We start from the raw sequence: 20,005 nt of genomic DNA, 5'->3' as shown, positions 1-20,005 counted from the left end.
CCGTGTAGCGCCGCCGCCCGCTCGTCGCCCCGGCCGGCGCCGCCGGCTCCCTCCGCTCCGCCGCCGGTCGCGCCGTGCCGCCTGTCTCCTCCAGCCCTGTCACCCCGTCGCCCAGCGCCTAGCCGCGCCGCCCTTCTCCGGCGATCGCGCGCGCTGCCGTCGTGCGGGATCGGGAGGAGCCCGATCCGCACCTCCTGCCCTGGCCCAGATCCAGGCCCAGCTGGCCCATCTCCCTCGGCCCGCCCGGCCTCTCCTTCATTCTGGGCCGAAGCCCGTGGGTGAGCATCCCCCTATCCTCCGCCCCGTGCGTCATATAGTTATCCCGCGCACGTGTTTTTTTTTCTTCCAAAAATCTGTTGTCCCAAATATTTCAGTATTATCATGCCATGTTCATCACATTGTATCTCTGCATCCGTAGCTCCGTTTTGTGCGTGTAATATGTCAAATTGTTCGCCTCGACGAGTACATCATTTCATTACATTGCATCATATTCATTTGAGCTCATCTTGATGCCTGAATCATCGTTGTAAGAGTGCTTCATGATGTTTTCTGCTGTCTGTTAACAGAACGAGCTCATTTGTCATTTTTGCCATGATTGATGTGTGCATCCTATGAGGTTGGTGTCTTCATGTGTTTTGATCTATGCCATGTCTTCTTTACAGAGGTGCTTACCATGTATTTTTGTGATCAATGTGGTGACTAGCACAAGCATGCAAACTAGGCATCGTGATGTTACTGATTTTAGTCCCTGTTCTGCTGTTATTTTGATGCCATGTAAACTTGATGCTACGGAGAGATCCATGCATATTTTGAGATACTTAAGTAAAGATGTTTTGAACATGTGGTTATTGTCTATCCATTCATACCCTTATTTACAATTATGGAGTAGTCTAGCATGTCATTTGCGTGATCTACTTTTGCTTCAAAATGTTTCCTGACAGATTGTTTACATGTTATTCAATTTTGCCAAGGTTGTTATAGTTGATCCTTGCATGCTATGAACTTGTTCTTGCCTTGGTTTGTTACATAAACATGTCTTTTTGATGATGCTATAATTATATTGTCATGCAATGACTTATGGTGAGTGAATCGAGCTTGTTAAGTAGGGTACTTGCTGTTGCTATTTTGCTAGGCTGAATCTGTTATTTCGTGATGCTATATAAACCTGCTGCTACAAATCATTCTATGCATAATCTGGAGATGTTCACTAAATATGTTTTGATTTACATGTCATGCTCTATCCATCCATGCCCCTGGTTGCATTTATAGCTTGTTGTAGCTTGTTCATATCTTGCGCCAAAGTTGCTTGATAATGTTGCTGTCAGCCTGTTAACATTAAGTTCAGTTGTTTCCATGATTGTTGCTAGTGTTCCATGCACTCTATGGACTTACTCTTGCCATGATTAGATTCACAAACATGCCTTCTTACTATTGGTTGCCTTGCCATGCCATTTTTTTCTCTGTGGTGAGTGGTACAAGCTCATCTACATGACTTCATAATTCTGTTTCTGCCATGTTTGAATCTGTAATATAACTTGCCATGTTTACGTGGGTGCCATTATATTTTCTGATCTTTTTTGGCTCATGGTCAGTAAAACTTTTGATCTATGCATTTAGTAGGTTCATGACATGCCTTTATTTGCCATGATAAGTTCCTGTAACATGTTGTTTGATAGCTCTAAACATTGCAACCTGATGTTATTTTCTGCAAAGTCTGAACTGTTATTATTTGCAATCTTACCATGTGTGTTTGAGCATGTTCTAGCGATTTCTGGAGATAGCTCAGTGTTCATGTTTTGTTATGCTTTACCTGTACATCATGCTCATGTCTTTTGTTTTCATGTTGAGGTCTTGTAGCATGTTGTTTTGGTGCTTGCAAGATGCCTAGTTGCTGTTTTGGACAGATTGTTGCTATAACTTGTTTCATGTGTGTGTGTTGAACCGTTGCTCCGTCTTGAGTGTGCTCTATATGAAACTTGCTTGATTTTGCATGTAGTTTCATATTATCATGTTGCATCCTTGTTTTGAGGTGTTTGCTTGATGTTTGGCTGCATTTTGCATCAATGCCATGTTTAACTTGTTTTGCTCATACCTTCTAGGTCATAGCTCCGAACTAAATGAACTTTATTTGTAACTTGACTAGAATCTCGTGTAGATCATCTTGGTGCATCTTAACTTCCTGTTTAACAACTTGAACATAAGTTTTATTCAGATCTGGACCAATTTCGAAATATGCATATGAGGACTTACCGAAATTGTTATATGTTGTTCCCGGCCTCATTTAAACTTGCCTTGATGTGTTGCTCTTGTATGCATCATCTCTTGCCATGAGTAGCTTCATGTAGTCTTGTCTTGCATCATGTTTGGTTATGCATCATGTCTTGTATATGTGTGGTGTGTTTACTATGTTGTGCTTCTTTTCGATAGTTCCTGTTTCGTAACGATCGTGAGGATTCGTTCGTCTACGCTTGGTTCGTCTTCGTGGGTTCGTCTTCTTCATGGACTCGTTCTTCTTCCTTGCGGGATTTCAGGCAAGATGACCGCTACCCTGGATCTCACTACTATCATTGCTATGCTAGTTGCTTCGTTCTATCGCTTTGTTGCGCTACCTATCACCTGTTTATCAAGCCTCCCATATTGCCATGAACCTCTAACCTTTGACGTCTTTCCTATGCAAACCGTTGCTTGGCTATGTTACCGCTTTGCTCAGCCCCTCTTATAGCGTTGTTAGTTGTAGGTGAAGTTGAAGATTTCTCCATGGTGGACAGGATTTTGTTGGGATATCACAATATCTCTTATATTATTAATGCATCTATATACTTGGTAAAGGGTGGAAGAATCATCCTTATGTCTGGTGTTTTGTTCCACTCTTGCCGCCCTAGTTTCCATCATACCGGTGTTATGTTCCCGGATTTTGCGTTCCTTACGCGGTCGGGTGATTTATGGGACCCCCTTGATAGTTCGCTTTGAATAAAACTCCTCCAGCAAGGCCCAACCTTGGTTTTACCATTTGCCTCACCACCACCTATACCTTTCCCTTGGGTCGGCCAACCCGAGGGTCATCTTTATTTTAGCCCCCCCCCCCCGGCCAATGCTTGTCTAAGTGTTGGTCCAAACCGAGCGATGTCCGGCGCCCCCTGGGCAACCAGGGTCTATGCCAACCCGACGTCTGGCTCATCCGGTGTGCCCTGAGAACGAGATATGTGCAGCTCCTATCGGGATTTGTCGGCACAGCGGGAGGCTTTGCTGGTCTTGTTTTACCATTGTCGAAATGTCTTGTAAATCGGGATTCCGAGTCTGATCGGGTCTTCCTGGGAGAAGGTATATCCTTCGTTGATCGCGAGAGCTTATCATGGGCTAAGTTGGGACACCCCTGCAGGGTATAATCTTTCGAAAGCCGTGCCTGCGGTTATAGGCAGATGGGAATTTGTTAATGTCTAGTTGTAGATAACTTGACACCAGATTCGAATTAAAATGCATCAACCGTGTGTGTAGCCGTGATGGTCTCTTTTCGGCGGAGTCCGGGAAGTGAACACGGTTTCTGTATTATGTTTGACGTAAGTAGGAGTTCAGGATCACTTCTTGATCATTGCTAGCTTCACGACCGTTCCATTTGCTCTCTTCTCGCTCTTATTTGCGTATGTTAGCCACCATATATTCTTAGTCGCTGCTGCAACCTCACCACTTTACCCCTTCCTTTCCCTTTAAGCTTTGCTAGTCTTGATACCCATGGTAATGGGATTGCTGAGTCCTCGTGGCTCACAGATTACTACAACAACAGTTGCAGGTACAGGTTTCGCGATGATCATGACGTGAGAGCGATGTTTGCTTGTCTTGGAGTTCTTCTTCTGCTCCTTCTTCGATCAGGGGATAGGTTCCAGGTCGGCAGCCTGGGCTAGCAGGGTGGATGTCGTTTGAGTTTCTGTTTGTGTTTCATCTGTAGTCGGATGTTGATCTTATGTATTGTGAAGTTGTATTCGTGTGGCATTGTATGCCTTATGTATGTATCCCCATCTATTATGTAATGTTGATGTAATGATATCCACCTTGCAAAAGCGTTTCAATATGCGGGTCTATCCTTGGTGGGACCTTCGAGTTCCTTTTGGATAGGGTCGCATATTGGGCGTGACAGTACTGCCGCTCCTTGGTTGCGGTACTGCCGCTCCTTGGTTGCGGTACTGCCGCTCCTTGGTCGTGGTACTATCGCTCTCGAGCGGTACTGCCGCTCCTAGGTCGCGGTACTACCGCTGGATGCCCTATTCCATCTTTTTCCTACCACTTTTTGATCCATGTTGTTTTGTTTGAAGGCTTATGCTCTTTCTTTCATGTTGTTTCTTTTGCTCGTGTGTTTGGTCCAGGTGATGAACATCCTGAGCAGCAAGCCCGTTGTGTCAACCCCGGACGTTCAACGTCAAGGTGCTACCGTACCTCTGAGACAATGGGTGCTTCCTCAAGTGCTCAACCTCCGCCTCAACTTCAGAAGAAGCCTGCCAACAAGCCAAAGCCGAGGGGCAAGACTGTGACTGAGATGACTGCCAAGGAATTCTGGGAAAGGCGTCGCCGCATCCCCTATGCGGAAGACCAAGAACCCACTTTGGTCAACCGCCCGTTCTGGAACCGCTTTCAATTTGCCATCTACTTTGATGTGATCAAGGCTAAGAAGAATCTTTATGTTGATATGCGTTCCATCGACACAGATGCTATGGAGAAGGACCCTGAATACTTTGGTGAAGCTATTCAAATGTGCACTCAGCTGAACATTCTCAGAATCATGTAGTTCAACAAGGACTTTGATGCAGATTTGGTGGCTCAATTCTATGCCACTGTCCATCTGGGGGCTGATGAAGAAAGGACTCTGACTTGGATGACAAATGGGAAGTTACTTTCTGTCAAGTGGAAGGCCTTCATGGAGTTACTTGGGGTGGAAGATCATGGGCTTGAGACTCCAGTTGGCTTCCGCCCTCACCGCAATGCTACCTCCACTCACAAGCAAGCCCTCTGGCCCTTCTATATTGTGAAGATTCACCCCGTGACTGAGAAGGAGACCTATGAGTTGCCTGCCTTTCTGGGCATCCTTCATCGCATTTTCCGCGAGACTCTCTTCCCTCATATCGGGAATCTGGATATGGTCCACTCCTATCTAGTGGACATGCTTCTCTTCTGCCAACGTGAGAAGGATACAAACACTGGCGAGTCCCTGGACATTTCCCATGTCATGTGGTCTGAACTTCTCTATGTCGTTTCTGAGCGCAAGTGCCCGATCTATGAGAAGGCCTGGGCACATGTCTATCCTAGGGTTGTGCTAGAAACAGGAGAGTTGGTTCCTCATGAGATCAAGCGTCTGAGGAAGAAGGATAATTGGGGCACCCCAGCTCCTAAGTCTGGATGTCCATCTACAGCTGCTGGCATGGAGACCGAGGACGAGGCTGAGGCCGATGATGATGAGGACTATGAGCCCTCCGGAGTGGAGCCCTCTTGGGCAAAGAAGATCAAGCGCAAGATGAAGAAACTTTTCTGCAGAAGTCTCATGGCCAGTACATGTCTCATGTCTCTGAGAAGAAGGCCCGGAGCCGTCACAAGGAGCTCATGCGTTAGCTGGGTGCAACTGTTAACAGCGGATCTGAGGGAAGGATCAGTGATGAGGAGGAGTGGGTTCAGCAGCACTGCCCGTGGACCGATTCAGACACCGAGCAGTTTCCTACCAATGACGGGGGAGCAGACGATCCCGCTGGGATGTGATACACGAGATCCTCAGTTTGCTGTCACCTGGAGCCGTAGCAACGCTCTTTGCCTTTTTGGTGTCTCGATGCCAAAGGGGGAGAGAGTCTAGGGATTTATGTCATTGCCGAGTTGTGTTTTCTCTCTCGTCGTTTGCTTTGTTTGGTTTGCTTTGTTTGGTTTGGTGCTTGTGAGACCCTGTTCCAGTTCATATGGTGTGAGACATATGCTACCTTATCCATTATTATCTATGTCCATCAAGTACTTTGGTATCTTGTGAGTTGCATGCTTATCCTGTTATATACCCTGCTCACATGTACCCATCTGCTTAGGTTGTTGGACTATAAAATATAGGAGGAGTGTTGATCCTAATGTGTGTGCCTTGCATTCCAAAGGCACCTATAATTAGGTGCACACATTCAGGGGGAGCCCGTCTATATTTTGTAGTTTTGAATTTATCTTTACTTTCATGTCCTATTGTTGTGCAAATCCCCGGTTGCCATCAATCCACCAAAAAGGGGGAGATTGTTAAGGCATATCTCTCTCTATGTAGTTTTGGTGATTGATGACAACACGTTTGCGGACTAATCGTGTGCTTTGAGCATTTCAGAGATTCATCCTTTGGCACGAGACGATTCCTTCCCCTCGAGTTCTAATCAAAGACGGTGTAGCTCTTTCGTCTCTGTTTTGGTGGACATGTTTCGTAGGAGTCATCGTACTATCAAGAGGGGGTCCGTTTTGGTAAGGCTAGGGTGGAATCAACACGTACACATCCTCTTTGCACCCCCCCTAAGCCTTCCCGCTTCGATGGAGCTTTCTTCTCCTTCCTTTGAGCTTGGTTTGGTCCCAACGGTAGTACCGCTCAAGAGCCACAGGCGACAGTACCGCTCCGCAGCGGTAGTACCGCCTAGGGGTCCTTAGCCGTAGTACCGCTGCGGTACCGGGCTCCTACCGCCTCGACTCGAGGGGGTCGCCTCTCGTGTCGGATTGTGCGGCACTAAGCAGCGGCAGTAGAAGCGGTAGTACCACCCTACCACCGCGGCAGTACCACACGGGATCCAAGTCCTGCTCACCTTCTTGCCCTCCCAAACTGCACGGCAGTACCGCAAGGGGGAGCGGTAGTACCACTGGGCCCAACGGTAGTACCGCTGCCCCCTGCGGTAGTACCGCCCTCTGCAGGGCTGTTTTGGGGGGTAACGGTTGGATTGTCCCCCCCCCCACTATAAAAGGAGGTCTTCTTCCCCAAAGTTGACTTACCTCTCCCCCCCTCACCCCCCCAAGCTCCATTGTTGCTTCAAGCTCCATTTTCGCTCGATCTCTCTTCCTAGCCAATCAAACTTGTTGATTTGCTCGGGATTGGTTGAGAAGGCCCCGATCTACACTTCCACCAAGAGAAATTTGATTCCCCCCACTAATCCCTAGCGGATCTTGTTACTCTCACCCTAGACGGTTGAGGTCACCTCGGAGCCATAGTTCATTGTGGTGAAGCTTCGTGGTGTCGTTGGGAGCCTCCAATTCACTTGTGGAGATTGCCCCAACCTTGTTTGTAAAGGTTCGGTTGCCGCCTCCAAGGGCATCAATAGTGGAATCACAACATCTCGCATTGTGTGAGGGCGTGAGGATAATACGGTGGCCCTAGTGGCTTTTTGGGGAGCATTGTGCCTCCACACGGCTCTAACGGAGACGTACTTCCTCTTAAAAGGAAGGAACTTCGGTAACACATCCTCGTCTTCATCGGTTCCCCTTTTAGTTATCTCTCACCTTTACTTGTGCAAGCTTACTTCGTGTTGCATCTCTTGCTTGCTTGTGTGTTTGTTGTTATTGCATCATATAGGTTGCTCATCTAGTTGCATATCTAGACAACCTACTTTGATGCAAAGTTGAAATTGATAAGAAAAGCTAAAAATTGTTAGTTGCCTATTCACAGCCCCCCCCCCAGTCAACTATATCAATCCTTTCAGGGGCGATATAAAGGGTCTGTTAGAGATGCTCTTACTCATTTCCAGTGCACGACATGACTCTAGATTTTTTTTACGGGTCGGCTCTAGATGCTCTTATCCCCGAACCAGTCAAGCCTATGTGGTTACGGGCTTAGGGCCAGTTCATTTGAGATGCAGTTTATCCATAAGCGTCCATAAGCTGCGATGGGAATAAGCCTCAGAGAAGCTGCCATAGAAATAAGCCCATGAGAATAAGCCATCCAGTTCTTTTTAGCTTCCGTCGTTTGGCTTATTTTCTCATACTTCCAGTGAATAGTCTGTAATACCCTTGGGCACAGCTGGAATTCGCATCAATTTCTGAATCATATCATCCAAATCACTAGCAGATCTGCAGGTGGCTCACTAATCACTAACAGACCATGATTACTAGAAAGAGAACGAAATGGCTCATCCAAATTGAAGCATGTCACAGCAGACTGGGAGGATGGGAGGAAGGAGAGGGTGGGAGTGGAGGTTTGAGAAGGAACCAGTGGGGGGATAAGATGGAGGTCGCCCTGGTCCACAGGTGGAGCTGGATGCGGCTGCCGGAGTGGGGCATCGACCGGAGCAACTTGAAAGGCTGGAGGCAGATGGGGAAGGTGTGTTGCCCAGTGAGGCGTGAGAGGAAGGTGCAGCGGCGGAGGGTGGCCTACCCGCCGTCCATCTTGGCGGCGCCGAAGGGACGGGCTGGATCGACGGAGAGCGGCGGTGCCGCGGCGGCGGCGGCTGGCTTGGGAGGAACCCTAGCTTCTCTGTCGCTGGGTGCGCCTCTCCCGGTGAGACGAGCGAGCGAGAGGACGAGCGAATCGTTTTTCTCGGGGGATCGAGGGAAACTGGCCAGGGGCTGAGCGGTGGCATTTCTTCTGTAAAATGTGCAAACAACAATGGCAACAAAATATACCCTTTCATCTTAAGTGGGCTTCTGCGGGAAGGAGCTCCACCCTCAGCTTATTTTCATTGTGAAGGAGGACGCTGTGAAAATAAGTTAAGCCAAGACCCCCAAACGAGTTCTTTTGGGCTTCTGGCTTATTTTCACAATAAGCTGCCAGAAGCTACAAAAGAATTGGCCCTTAATGGGCTTGCGGCCCCCTCCCCCTTTTTTTTTCTCTGAGATGACGGCCTTTGCTTTCCTAGGTGTTGAAATAAAACGGAGCGCCGCCGCCTCCTTCACTCATTTCCAGTGCGGGACATGGCCTCTCAGCAATCCCTGCCGCCGCCGCCGCCGCCGCCGCTGCCGCCTCCGAAGAAGAAGAAATCCCCGCCACCCACTCCCACCACCATATGCGCCCTCGGCGACGACCTTCTGGGCGAGGTATTCCTCTGCCTCCCCTCCCTCCCGAGCCTCGTCCGCGCCTCCCTCACCTGCAGTCCCTTCCTCCGCGCCGTCCGCTCGTCGCCTGCATTCCGCCGCCGGTTCCGCGACCTCCACCCACCCCAGCTCCTAGGAATCTTCCTCAACATCCACGACCCCGCTTTGCCAGCCTTTGCGCCCACCCGCCGCCGCTCCGACGTGGACCACGCCGCCGCCATCCGCGGCGCCGATGTCTTTTTTACCCTGCTCCCTGAAGACGATAACGACCCCGATCCGGAGTGGACAATAGAAGATTGCCGCGATGGATATGTCATTCTCGTGAACTGGCAAATCAAGAAAATGGCCGTCTACGATCCCCTCACACGGGCTCTGGATCTCTTCGCCGTGCCACCGGAGGAGGTCTGCAGCGACATGTACGTTGAGTTCCACATGCTCGCCTCTGAATGCCACAGGCAGTTCCGCATTGTCTCTGTCGCTCATGAAAGGCGGGGGGCGCAAGCTGCCGTGTTCTCATCAGATACCAGAGAGTGGCAGGTTTCCCCGTTTTCGGAGGATGCCAGCCCGCCGGACGATGGTTTGGGTGGTACGATGGTGAATGGGTCTGTTTATTGGACATTTACAAGCGGATCCAATATCCGTGTGCTGAACACTGCCACACTGCAATTCTCAGAAATCAATCCGCCGCTGCATATGGAAGGGGAAGGGGAATTTAAGCCTGGTGAGACCAAGGATGGGAAGCTCTGTTTGGTCTGCGCAGTTAAGCTCATGCTTGTTGTTTGGATCTGGAGACCCGACGATGACGGTGTTGATAAATGGATCCTGGACAAGACAATTTCGCTGCAGGATGGTCTGGATGGTGATGTTGCTCTCAATATTGTGGCGATTATCAGTGGCTTTGTGTATTTTTCTACTTTTTCTGAGATGAATCAGGATTCTTGCTTGTTCATGTCCTACTGCTTTGAAACAGAAAAGCTGAATAAGCTCTGCCCTGTCACTCACTCTTACCATTCCTATCCTTACATCATGGGGTTCCCTCCTTCATTGGTATGCAATAAGGTGAACCCTCAATCTGATGAGGCTTGACTAGGCCGAAGAAGAAAACTGGACCAGAGAATGTTACTTTCTCGCTAGAGTAAAACCAAGATGCCCCATTGTTGTTGGGAATTGTTAGTCATTTGTGTAACCCAATCATATATCATTGTAGCTGACACAATATTGTTTTTTGTAACTAGAAAGTAGCTGAAGCTTACTTCTATGCTTGGAAGAAGTATTCTATGGGGATTAACAATGTTTCCTTAATACCAAATGGGAACTCAGATGGTTCTCAGTTACTTTTAGCTAGATTCTTAAATTCTCTTGCGTGCATATACATGAAAAAACATCTTCAGTTAGCTCTCTGTCCTTTGTAGAATGCTAATAATGTAAATGTTAAGCAACGTGTTGACCTAACTATGTATTTATAACCTTCACTGTATCAATAGAATTAGGCAAAGATACAACTTGCAAGATCAGTTTATAATTGACATAAATGAAGCTAGATTTTATTTTGCATTATTTTGCTCAAGTATACATAGTTGGATCCTATCAGTGTAACTGGTCATTTGGAAATATTGTGTCGGCCTAGCTATTTGGAGCAGGTCCAGGCTTGCAGTTCTGATGATCAAGGGCGAGTTTAAGCGTCTTCTAAGCACGCCATGCTCCATGAGGACTGATATTGCAGTTTGAAACACACATTTGAAATTTGCTCAAGCTACTGTTGCCCAATCAACCCCAAGGACTCTGCTGCCCACCTCCTGAAGATACCGCTCCCTCCAAACCTTGAATCACTTGGTATGCAACTGCGTTATGCTGCATAGATGGAGTTCATGTAGAATGTTGTGACAGTGGGATTCCTAATTAGAGCGCTAATTCCCCATTTTGCATCCCATTACATGCAATGCTATGGTTTTCATGCCAACCGCAGTGCCTGCTCTGCTAAGCTGAACGGTTTTGCTGTATGCCAGTTTTATCTTGGCCTAATTTCAAGAACTTGTAGAACTCATCGCATGGTTGACCATAGTTGATTGATCTTTCAGGTCAATGGTACACATCTTTTTGTAATATTTCCCGTGTGTTGTAGACTATTGACAGACTGCAATCTGAACGCTGTAGTTATCTCAAAATCGAGCTGCCGCTGCACCTCTCGAAATAGGCTTTCGCAGCTGCCGCTGCACCTGGAAGGGTAAGAAGCTCTGTAACGTTTGTGTTTTTCAACTTATGCTTGATGTCGGGGTTTGGAGACCTGGCGTCTGGCGATGACGATTTGTAGAGATGAATGCTGGGCAAGACATTTCCACTGTTTTGGGCCAATTAATCATGTGAATATTCAGTGTTCAGTGCTGGTGGTGGATCATTTTGCACTGAAGACTGACAATTATTGATGGATTGGTGCACTTGTCTACTTGCCGTGAGAAGGATCGTAGTTTACCTTGTTGGTTCCTACTCCCTCCGTCCGGAAATACTTGTCATCAAAATGGATGAAAATGGATGTATCTAAAACTAAAATACATCTAGATACATCTATTTCAATGACAAGTATTTTCGGACGGAGGGAGTATAACTTTATCCTACGGTTTTTACCGATGTCTTTTGGTTCTGTAGATGCAATCCTTATTAGATTTACTCACTAAATCAACAACCCCTCTGCTATCAGTGCACAATTGATGACATGTTCTGATATTTTGGTTTTTGAAACTACCTGGTGTTATCGCACTGCTGACACCCGTATGCTACATGTGGACTTCGATTTCGTTGATAAACAAACCCAGGTCTCCGGAATTCTTCTGTGTACTGGAAGTGCTGTATGCACTCTGATATTTGCGATTTCTCAGCAGAAAGACTCAACTGAATTTTCCACACCAAACAGCACTAGGCTTCTGGTTAATATTGTTATGGGAGAAACCGATACAAAGTTAATGGTCGGCATTCTCAGATCATGTAATAATTAGAATAATTTCATCTTGCCTTTTTTTTTGAAGATCAATCTTGTGGGTCAAACACTTAGTCTAAATTTACCATGTTCTATTTGCAAAGCGGAATATTGTGCTTTTAATCCGAGAAGTCAAAATGGATTCCGGGTTACATGGAGCTCTTTTTATTTAAAATATATATTTTTTAAACCTTCAAAAAATCTGCATGTGCATAAAGATGTGTAGTATGTACATACAAAATATCAATATACGTGCATCTTTTGCTTTTCTTGGAGCTGCAAATTTGACATTTATGTGTAGCTTACAATTTTTGGAAGTTTTATATATCTGAAACTTCTAAATATTTTCTTTCCACTTTTTGAATACCGGGCTCTATGGAGCCCAGTGTCACGTCCTAGGGGCGGCGAGGTTCGCCGGAGTAGTGATCGGAGATGGAGGAGAAGACCTAGATCGGGAGAGCGAGGTAGGAAGGTAGGAGAAGGCAGCGAGAGGATAAGATTCAGAATTTCATTTCAAATGATCGATGCCTTCTTACAGAAGTCGACCGTTGCTTATATATGCACGGTTCGATTACAGGCCGGGCCGACCCACTACTCAACGCCCACACACGCACCCAAGGCCCACTTGCAACTTGAATTACCCGCCCTCTTCTCCTGTCCTCTGCTTGCCGCCGTCCCTGACTGTCGTCAGTGCCTTGGTACTGACAGTACCCTCCCCTGAAACGCCAACGTGTCCCCATGCTGGTGCATTCGGATACCTGGAACGGAGCACCTGGTAGTCCTCCCACGTAGCGTCGGCTGCGGCAAACTTGGTCCATTTGATCAACACCTGAAGGTGCGTTGCATTGCCCTTCTTGACCAGTCGACGATCCAGAATTTCCTCAGGTTGAATCTCCGGATCAGACAAATCGAGCGGTGCTGGCAGGGTAGTGAACACCGGCGTGTGATCAGGCACATGTTCTTTCAGTTGAGAGATGTGGAAAACCGGATGCACAAGGCTCCCACGCGGCAGTTCCAGTCTGTATGCTGCTTGACCAAGCTTGGAGAGGATTTTGAAGGGGCAAAAATACTTAATGGCTAGTTTCGGGCAGGGGCGATTGACCACTGAAGACTGTGCATAGGGTTGGAGTTTCAGATAGACCATCTCCCCTTCGATGAACTGTCTGTCAGTTCGTTTGCGATCTGCAAACTCTTTGTATTTGCTTTGAGCTCTAGCTAGCTGTTCTTTGAGTGTTGCTGTGTGTTCAGTATGTATAAACAACCACTGTTGTACATCAATATTGTGAGACTGAGCTGGACTGTACACTTGTCGCACATGTGGCTCATACCCATATAGAGCCTTGTAAGGAGTGCATCCCAAAGTAGAGTGGTAAGTGGTATTGTACCAGAATTCTGCTTGAGATAGCCAAGAAGCCCACTTAGCTGGAGAGGCATGAACAGCACACCTTAGATACATTTCAAGGCACTGGTTCACCCTTTCTGTTTGCCCATCTGTTTGAGGATGGTATGCAGTGCTCATTTGCAACTCAGTGCCCCACACTCTGAATAGCTCCTTCCAAAATGAGCTGGTGAATATCTTGTCCCTATCTGAAACTATGAACAGCGGCAGACCATGCAACCTGACCACAGTATTGAGAAATACTTTTGCTACTGATGCTGCTATGAAAGGATGTTTCAGTGGAATGAAGTGGCTCACCTTGGTGAAACGGTCCACAACTACTAGAATAGCATTGTAGCCTTTTGATTTGGGTAAACCTTCAATGAAATCCATGTTGATTGCTTGCCAAGGATCATCTAGAACAGGTAGAGGTTGCAGCAAGCCTGGTACTTTGCAGTGTTCATGCTTGGCTTGCTGACACACATTGCATTGTTTCACAAAGTTCTCCACATCTTTTTTGATACCATACCAGGAGAATAGCTGTTTCACCTTGTGGTAAGTAGCTAACATACCTGAGTGTCCTCCTATGGGAGAAGAATGGAAGGCCTGAATCAGCTTGGTTTGCAATCCAGAGTTGGCTCCCACCCAAACTTTCCCTTCTTGTTTAATGAGGCCTTCCTGTAACTGAAACCCTGGGCAAGCCTGACTGTCCAGAGCTAACTTGGTGAGCATTGTTTGTGCAACAGGGTCCACAGTATAAGAATTCAACACTTCCTGTATCCAGACAGGTTTACTGGTAGACAAAGCTTGAACTGGAAATAAATGTGCCACTCTGGACAGGGCATCTGCAGCTGTATTTTCAACTCCTCTTTTGTATTGGATAGAGAAATCTAGCCCCACTAGCTTAGTCATAGCCTTTCTTTGAAGATCAGAAGTTAAATTTTGATCTCCAAGGTGGCATAAGCTCTGATGGTCAGTCTTGATCACAAATGGAGCTCTGGATAAGTATGATCTCCACCTGTCAATGGCCATCATGATAGCCAAAAATTCTTTTTCATATATGGACACTTTTTGACTGTTTACTCCCAGAGCTTTACTGTAGTAAGCAACAGGGTGGCCTGATTGTGTGAGCACTGCACCAATGCCAGTATTGCAAGCATCTGTCTCAATGGTGAAGGTTTTGTTGAAATCTGGTAATGCCAATACAGGTGTTGTGGCCATAGCTTGTTTGAGGGACTGAAATGCAGTGTCAGCATCTTTATTCCACTGAAATGACTGTTTCTTCAGTAAGGCTATGAGAGGCTTAGCTAACAGACCATAGTTTTGAACAAACTTTCTGTAGTAGCCAGTGAGACCTAGAAAACCCCTCAGTTCAGTGACATTGGTGGGAGTTGGCCAATCTAACATTGCAGCAGTTTTTGCAGGATCAGTGCTTACTCCTTTGTCAGAAATAATGTGACCAAGGTACTCCATGGACTGCTGTGCAAAAGAACACTTGCTTTCCTTCACCACCAAATTGTTTGCTTTCAATGTATCAAACACTGATTGAAGATGAACTATGTGTTCCTCTAAAGTACCACTGAAAACCAATATGTCATCCATGAAAATTAAGACAAACTTTCTGTTAGAGCCTTTGAATATGTAGTTCATAAAGCACTGAAATGTAGCTGGTGTTGTGGCTAGGCCAAAGGGCACCACCTTGAACTGGTACTGTCCATTGTGAGTTTTAAAAGCTGTTTTGAACTCATCTGCTTCTGCCATACGAATTTGGTGATATCCTGACTTGAGATCCAACTTAGAAAACCATTTAGCTCCCCCTAATTCATCCAACAGCTCATCAATGACAGGCAGAGGAAATTTGTTCTTAATAGTGACCTCATTCAGTCTTCTATAGTCCACACAAAACCTCGAGGTGCCATCTTTCTTCTTGACTAGCAGAACAGGTGAGGCAAAAGGACTTAAACTGGGTGTAATAAGACCTGACTGTAGCATTTCAGACACTTGTCGTTTAATTCCATCCTTTTGCTGTGGGGAGTACCTGTAAGGCCTGCAGTTTACAGGAACTGCTCCAGGTACAAGATGTATTTCATGATCAAATTCCCTCTGTGGAGGTAGGGTTTTGGGATCATTGAACACACCTTTGTTTTCTTGGAGCACTTGCTGAACTTCTTCAGGTATTTCAGAACGAGGACTGACAACCATATAATGTAGCATAGCTGTTGCCCATATTTCATCCCTTTTCCCACTTTTTGAGTTGTTCCATTGATACTTCCTTAATTGTTTCTGTTCTAGCTGGCAGTACCCCTTGCAACCTGACAGTTTTCTGCTGATATTCAAACTGAATCCACTTCTCAGCCCAGTGGCATTGCATCACACCCCATTTCTCTAGCCAATCCATTCCTAGGACAATATCATATCCTCCTAGTGGAAGCACTTGCATGGCACTATAAAAACTATGCCCCTGAATCCACCAGGTCAGTTCAGGTACAAACTTGGTGCAATCCACCAGTCCTCCATTTGCTACTTTCACTTGCATGGGTTTCTTCATTGTCTGGGCAGGTACTGCAACTCTGTCCAACAATGCTTGGTCCACAAATGTATGAGTGCTCCCTGAATCCAGCAGTATTAACACCACCTGATTTCCAATCAGAGCCCTGAGCTGAATGGTTTTGGGATGGGATGATCCAGACAGAGCTGTGTCAGAGATGGTGGCACACTCTTCCTGGTAGTTGTCCACTAAGGCATCCAGCACTGCATCTGATATAATTTCATGAGGATCTACCAGCTCTGCTGCTTTCAAATGAGCTGCAGGTGCAGCTGTGGGTTTACAGGCATGACCTGGGGCATACTTCTCTCCACATCCATAGCATAACCCATTTGCTCTGCGATACTCCTTAAGTTGGTTTGCCTTCCACAATTCCCCCGGAGCAAAACTCTGCTTATTTTCATTCCTGGTAACTGAATTTTTTGAATATGTTGATTTGAAGTATTTCTGTTGCTGTGTCAATCCCTCCTGTACCACTGCATACATAGCGGCCAACTGCACCGTTGCTGGTAGCTGTATTTCCACGGCTGCACGAAGCTCTTCCTTCAGCCCCATAACAAAACGAGTGACCAGGAAGGTGTTGCTGATGGTCGGCTCATAGAGCCTGATGTGATAAACTAATTGCTGGAACTGCTGTTTATATTCATCCACTGAACCACTTTGCTTGAGCATCATTAACTCTTTCATCCTTTCTCTATGTATATTCACATCAAATTCCTGTAACACTGCAGCACAAAACTGTTCCCATGTATGAAAGGCACTCTGCTGTTTGAACGCCTGATACCAGTGTGCTGCATTGTCAGTGAGGTACAAAGAATCAGACGTGACTCTGAAATTATCCGGGATGTGGTACAGACGAAAAAAGGCCTCGCACTTGTCCAACCAGATCCTAACATCCGTGCCATCAAACCAAGGGAAATCCATCTTAGGCATCCATTGCCGTCTGCTCGATTGATCCTCTGTTCCCTGAACTGCCGCGTGATCAATTGGGGCTGGAGGATGTACCTGGGAGAAACGCAGAGGCGGACGTGGTGGTGGCCCTGGCATGGCACCCAAAATGCCGTTCGTCACTCCTGAGGCTGTTGGGGATGAACTCTCGCCAAATTCGTGCGGCATGGGCTGCTTCCCCAGGTGAACGGCGTGCGCTTGCTCTTGCTGAACCTTGCCCAGGGCGTCACACGAGAGGTTCACCTTCATCTGGACCTGGTCGATGCGGGCCGACTGCTCGGTGAGCTTGGCGTCGAGGGCTTCGAGCTGTGCGCTGATGCCGTCGACGACCGTCAGCTTGCTCTACGCCGCATGCAACTCGGTGAATTCCTGCAGCATCCGCTCCTGCAGTGCCTCCATCTCGTCCGCGAGGAAGCGCGTCTGCGGGTTCGGCTTGAATGTCGTCGTCGCGGCTCGTTTCCCCCCAAATCAACCCACCTCAGGTCGGGAATTACGCAAATCAACCGAAAGGGGATCCGCGACCGTCGCCTTGGATTTGCCGGGTACGATTCAGGTAAAAATTGGGCGCGGCGGAGCGACGGCTCTGATACCAGATTGTCACGTCCTAGGGGCGGCGAGGTTCGCCGGAGTAGTGATCGGAGATGGAGGAGAAGACCTAGATCGGGAGAGCGAGGTAGGAAGGTAAGAGAAGGCAACGAGAGGATAAGATTCAGAATTTCATTTCAAATGATCGATGCCTTCTTACAGAAGTCGACCGTTGCTTATATATGCACGGTTCGATTACAGGCCGGGCCGGCCCACTACTCAACGCCCACACACGCACCCGAGGCCCACTTGCCACTTGAATTACCCGCCCTCTTCTCCTGTCCTCTGCTTGCCGCCGTCCCTGACTGTCGTCAGTGCCTTGGTACTGACACCCAGGAGCTAGATTGATGTTCCCGCTTTTAACCTTCATTCTCTTGATCACGTTGTTGTATAACCAAAGATATACACTATGAAATGTACGACCAATTATTTTTCACCACCACAAAGATTGTGGTGTTCCTCGGTTGGACATTTTCTTCTTTTCAAACTAATTCCAGACATAGTCCGGGCGGCCCACTTTAGTTCCCATAACTATGGTTTCCTCTTCCCTTTCACTGACACTGGTGCTATGCGATGTGAATGTGTGGTGCTTCTGGCTTGGTGTCTTCCGTGCTCGTTTGAAGCCAGTCGGGATTCTCTCACCCCTCCTTGGGTGGGTCATGCTGCATCGCTTGATTGCTGGAGGGCACTAGGAGGTCGCAGTGTGGAGCGGTTCTCCTTCGATGACAACCGTTGATGGTTGGGCATGTTGGGGTTGTATGTTTTTGTTTCAAGTTTCCACCGCTAGGTCAGCCGATGGGGAGTTTGCCCCCTTTGCATCTGGTTTTCCCGACTTTTTTCTAATTAATTGGATAACTCTCTTCTTCTCCAGTAAAATGTAGGAACTCACATACTTTTTGAAATTATAAGTCGAGACATAGAAAACTCAATTGCATGGACTAATCAAGTACACATACATAAATCTCCACAACTGATACATCATATCATTAAAGCGTTAAATCCTCAGCGTCCTTTTCCTGTTGTTTTGACAATATACAGATATATCCATCTAGGGTTTCCTTGCCTCTTGGCTCTTGTCGGCGCGCCGGTCCGCCTCATCTTCTATGGTCCTTGGATCATGGAGGCACGGTGGATCCGGCCCTTGCCGGCGGGAGGGCTCCGTTTTTAGATGTTTTTCCGAGTTTTGTTAGGATTTGTGCCATGTTGAAGAAGATGAGGCGACGGCGGCTTCTTGAAGATGGAATAAGGTCCTCCCCGCCAAGCCCTCATCCCGGCGATGTTTCAAGCATCGTCGGAAGACGTGTGGAGGTTTATCTCCGGCGAATCTCGTGGGATCCGGTCAGCGTTTGTCTTCGGTGGATCCGACGGGATCCGGTCTTCGTTCGTCTACGTGTGTGTGTCTGCAGGTTGGATCATTTCGGTCTATGCTTCTCTTCATCGACGGCGGTTGTTGTTCTGGTGCGCTGGTCTTATGGGGCCTTAGCATGACGACTTCCCGACTGTTTATTACGACAATGTTTGTCCGGCTTCAATGAGGAAGGAATGATGACGGCGGCGCGCCTTCGGCTCGCTCCGGTACTTGTAGTCGTCGCTAGATGGTCTACGGACCTAGGATGTAAATTTTACTTCTAGTGCTCTTAGTACTACCTTGACAGTTGATGAATAGATCGAAAGTTTTTTCGCAAAAAAAAAAGTGCACATACATAAAAAAAAGGGTAAACACACTTTCACGCACATTGCATAAAATTGGTGATATTGGGAAATCGCACTTAGAGTTTGAGTTATATTGCCTCGATTATTCTTTGCGCCATCTCGGTGAGCAATATCACTTTATTCTGCCACTCATGGCTAGCCTCACATGTATCCAAAGTACTGCCGAGAGGCAGCTGCCCTGCCGCACAAACTGCTTACTGATTCATATTGCTAATGATAGTGTTTGTGAAAATTCAAGAGCCAGCTGCCCTGCCGCACAAGCTAATTGCTTCATACTGTATTGCTCACGGTAGTGTTTATGAAAATTCAAGAAAAGCTGAACTTTGCTTTGTGCCCCCTCCTGTTCTCATTTGCTTTTGAAATGTCGACAAGTAGTACTCCGTAAAATTTAATGGAGTCATCTCGCATTCGTTTGCACCGACGCGTGGGCTTCGGCAAGGCGACACTTTATCCCCATATTTGTTTCTTTTTGTTGTTGATGGTCTTTCCGCTCTAATTAGCCAAAGTATCGATCTTGGGAACATATCACCGGTGAAAATTACTAGAAGGGCTCCAGGGATTTCTCATTTGCTTTTTGCGGATGACATCTTGCTTTTTTCTAAAGCTTGTGACCAGCAGGCCGCCCATGTCAAGAATATGTTAGAGGTTTATGAACATGGTACGGGGCAGTTCATCAACCCGGCCAAGTGTTCTATCTTAGTGGGCGACTCTTGTCCTGTAATGTCATGCAAGAGATTAAGGGAATCCTTCAAGTTGAAACAATTGGGTTTGAGGACAAATACCTTGGACTTCCCACTCCAGATGGGAGAATGACTAAAGGAAAGTTTCAGAATCTCCAAGCTAAACTCACCAAGCGTTT

At 47.1% G+C, this 20,005-nt stretch overlaps 1 protein-coding gene across 1 annotated transcript; it reads left to right on the top strand.

Moving 5' to 3' along the window:
- The first annotated feature begins 8,886 nt into the window (after positions 1 to 8,886).
- On the top strand, positions 8,887 to 10,350 carry LOC119338324. The gene has a single exon (XM_037610619.1). It carries the CDS (start codon positions 8,887 to 8,889, stop codon positions 10,090 to 10,092), a length of 1,206 nt encoding a protein of 401 aa, XP_037466516.1. The 3' UTR covers positions 10,093 to 10,350.
- Positions 10,351 to 20,005: the final 9,655 nt, after the last annotated feature.

This window comes from Triticum dicoccoides, chromosome 1B, assembly GCF_002162155.2.
Source record: "Triticum dicoccoides isolate Atlit2015 ecotype Zavitan chromosome 1B, WEW_v2.0, whole genome shotgun sequence".
In the NCBI taxonomy this organism is placed as follows: domain Eukaryota; kingdom Viridiplantae; phylum Streptophyta; class Magnoliopsida; order Poales; family Poaceae; genus Triticum; species Triticum dicoccoides.
Note: the sequence above shows the minus strand (reverse complement) of the source record. Positions and strands in the feature narration are given on the sequence as shown.

What these genes read in the sequence shown, in the direction of transcription:
- LOC119338324 (XM_037610619.1), top strand. Translation starts at nt 8,887, where the DNA reads ATGGCCTCTCAGCAATCCCTGCCGCCGCCGCCGCCGCCGCCGCTGCCG.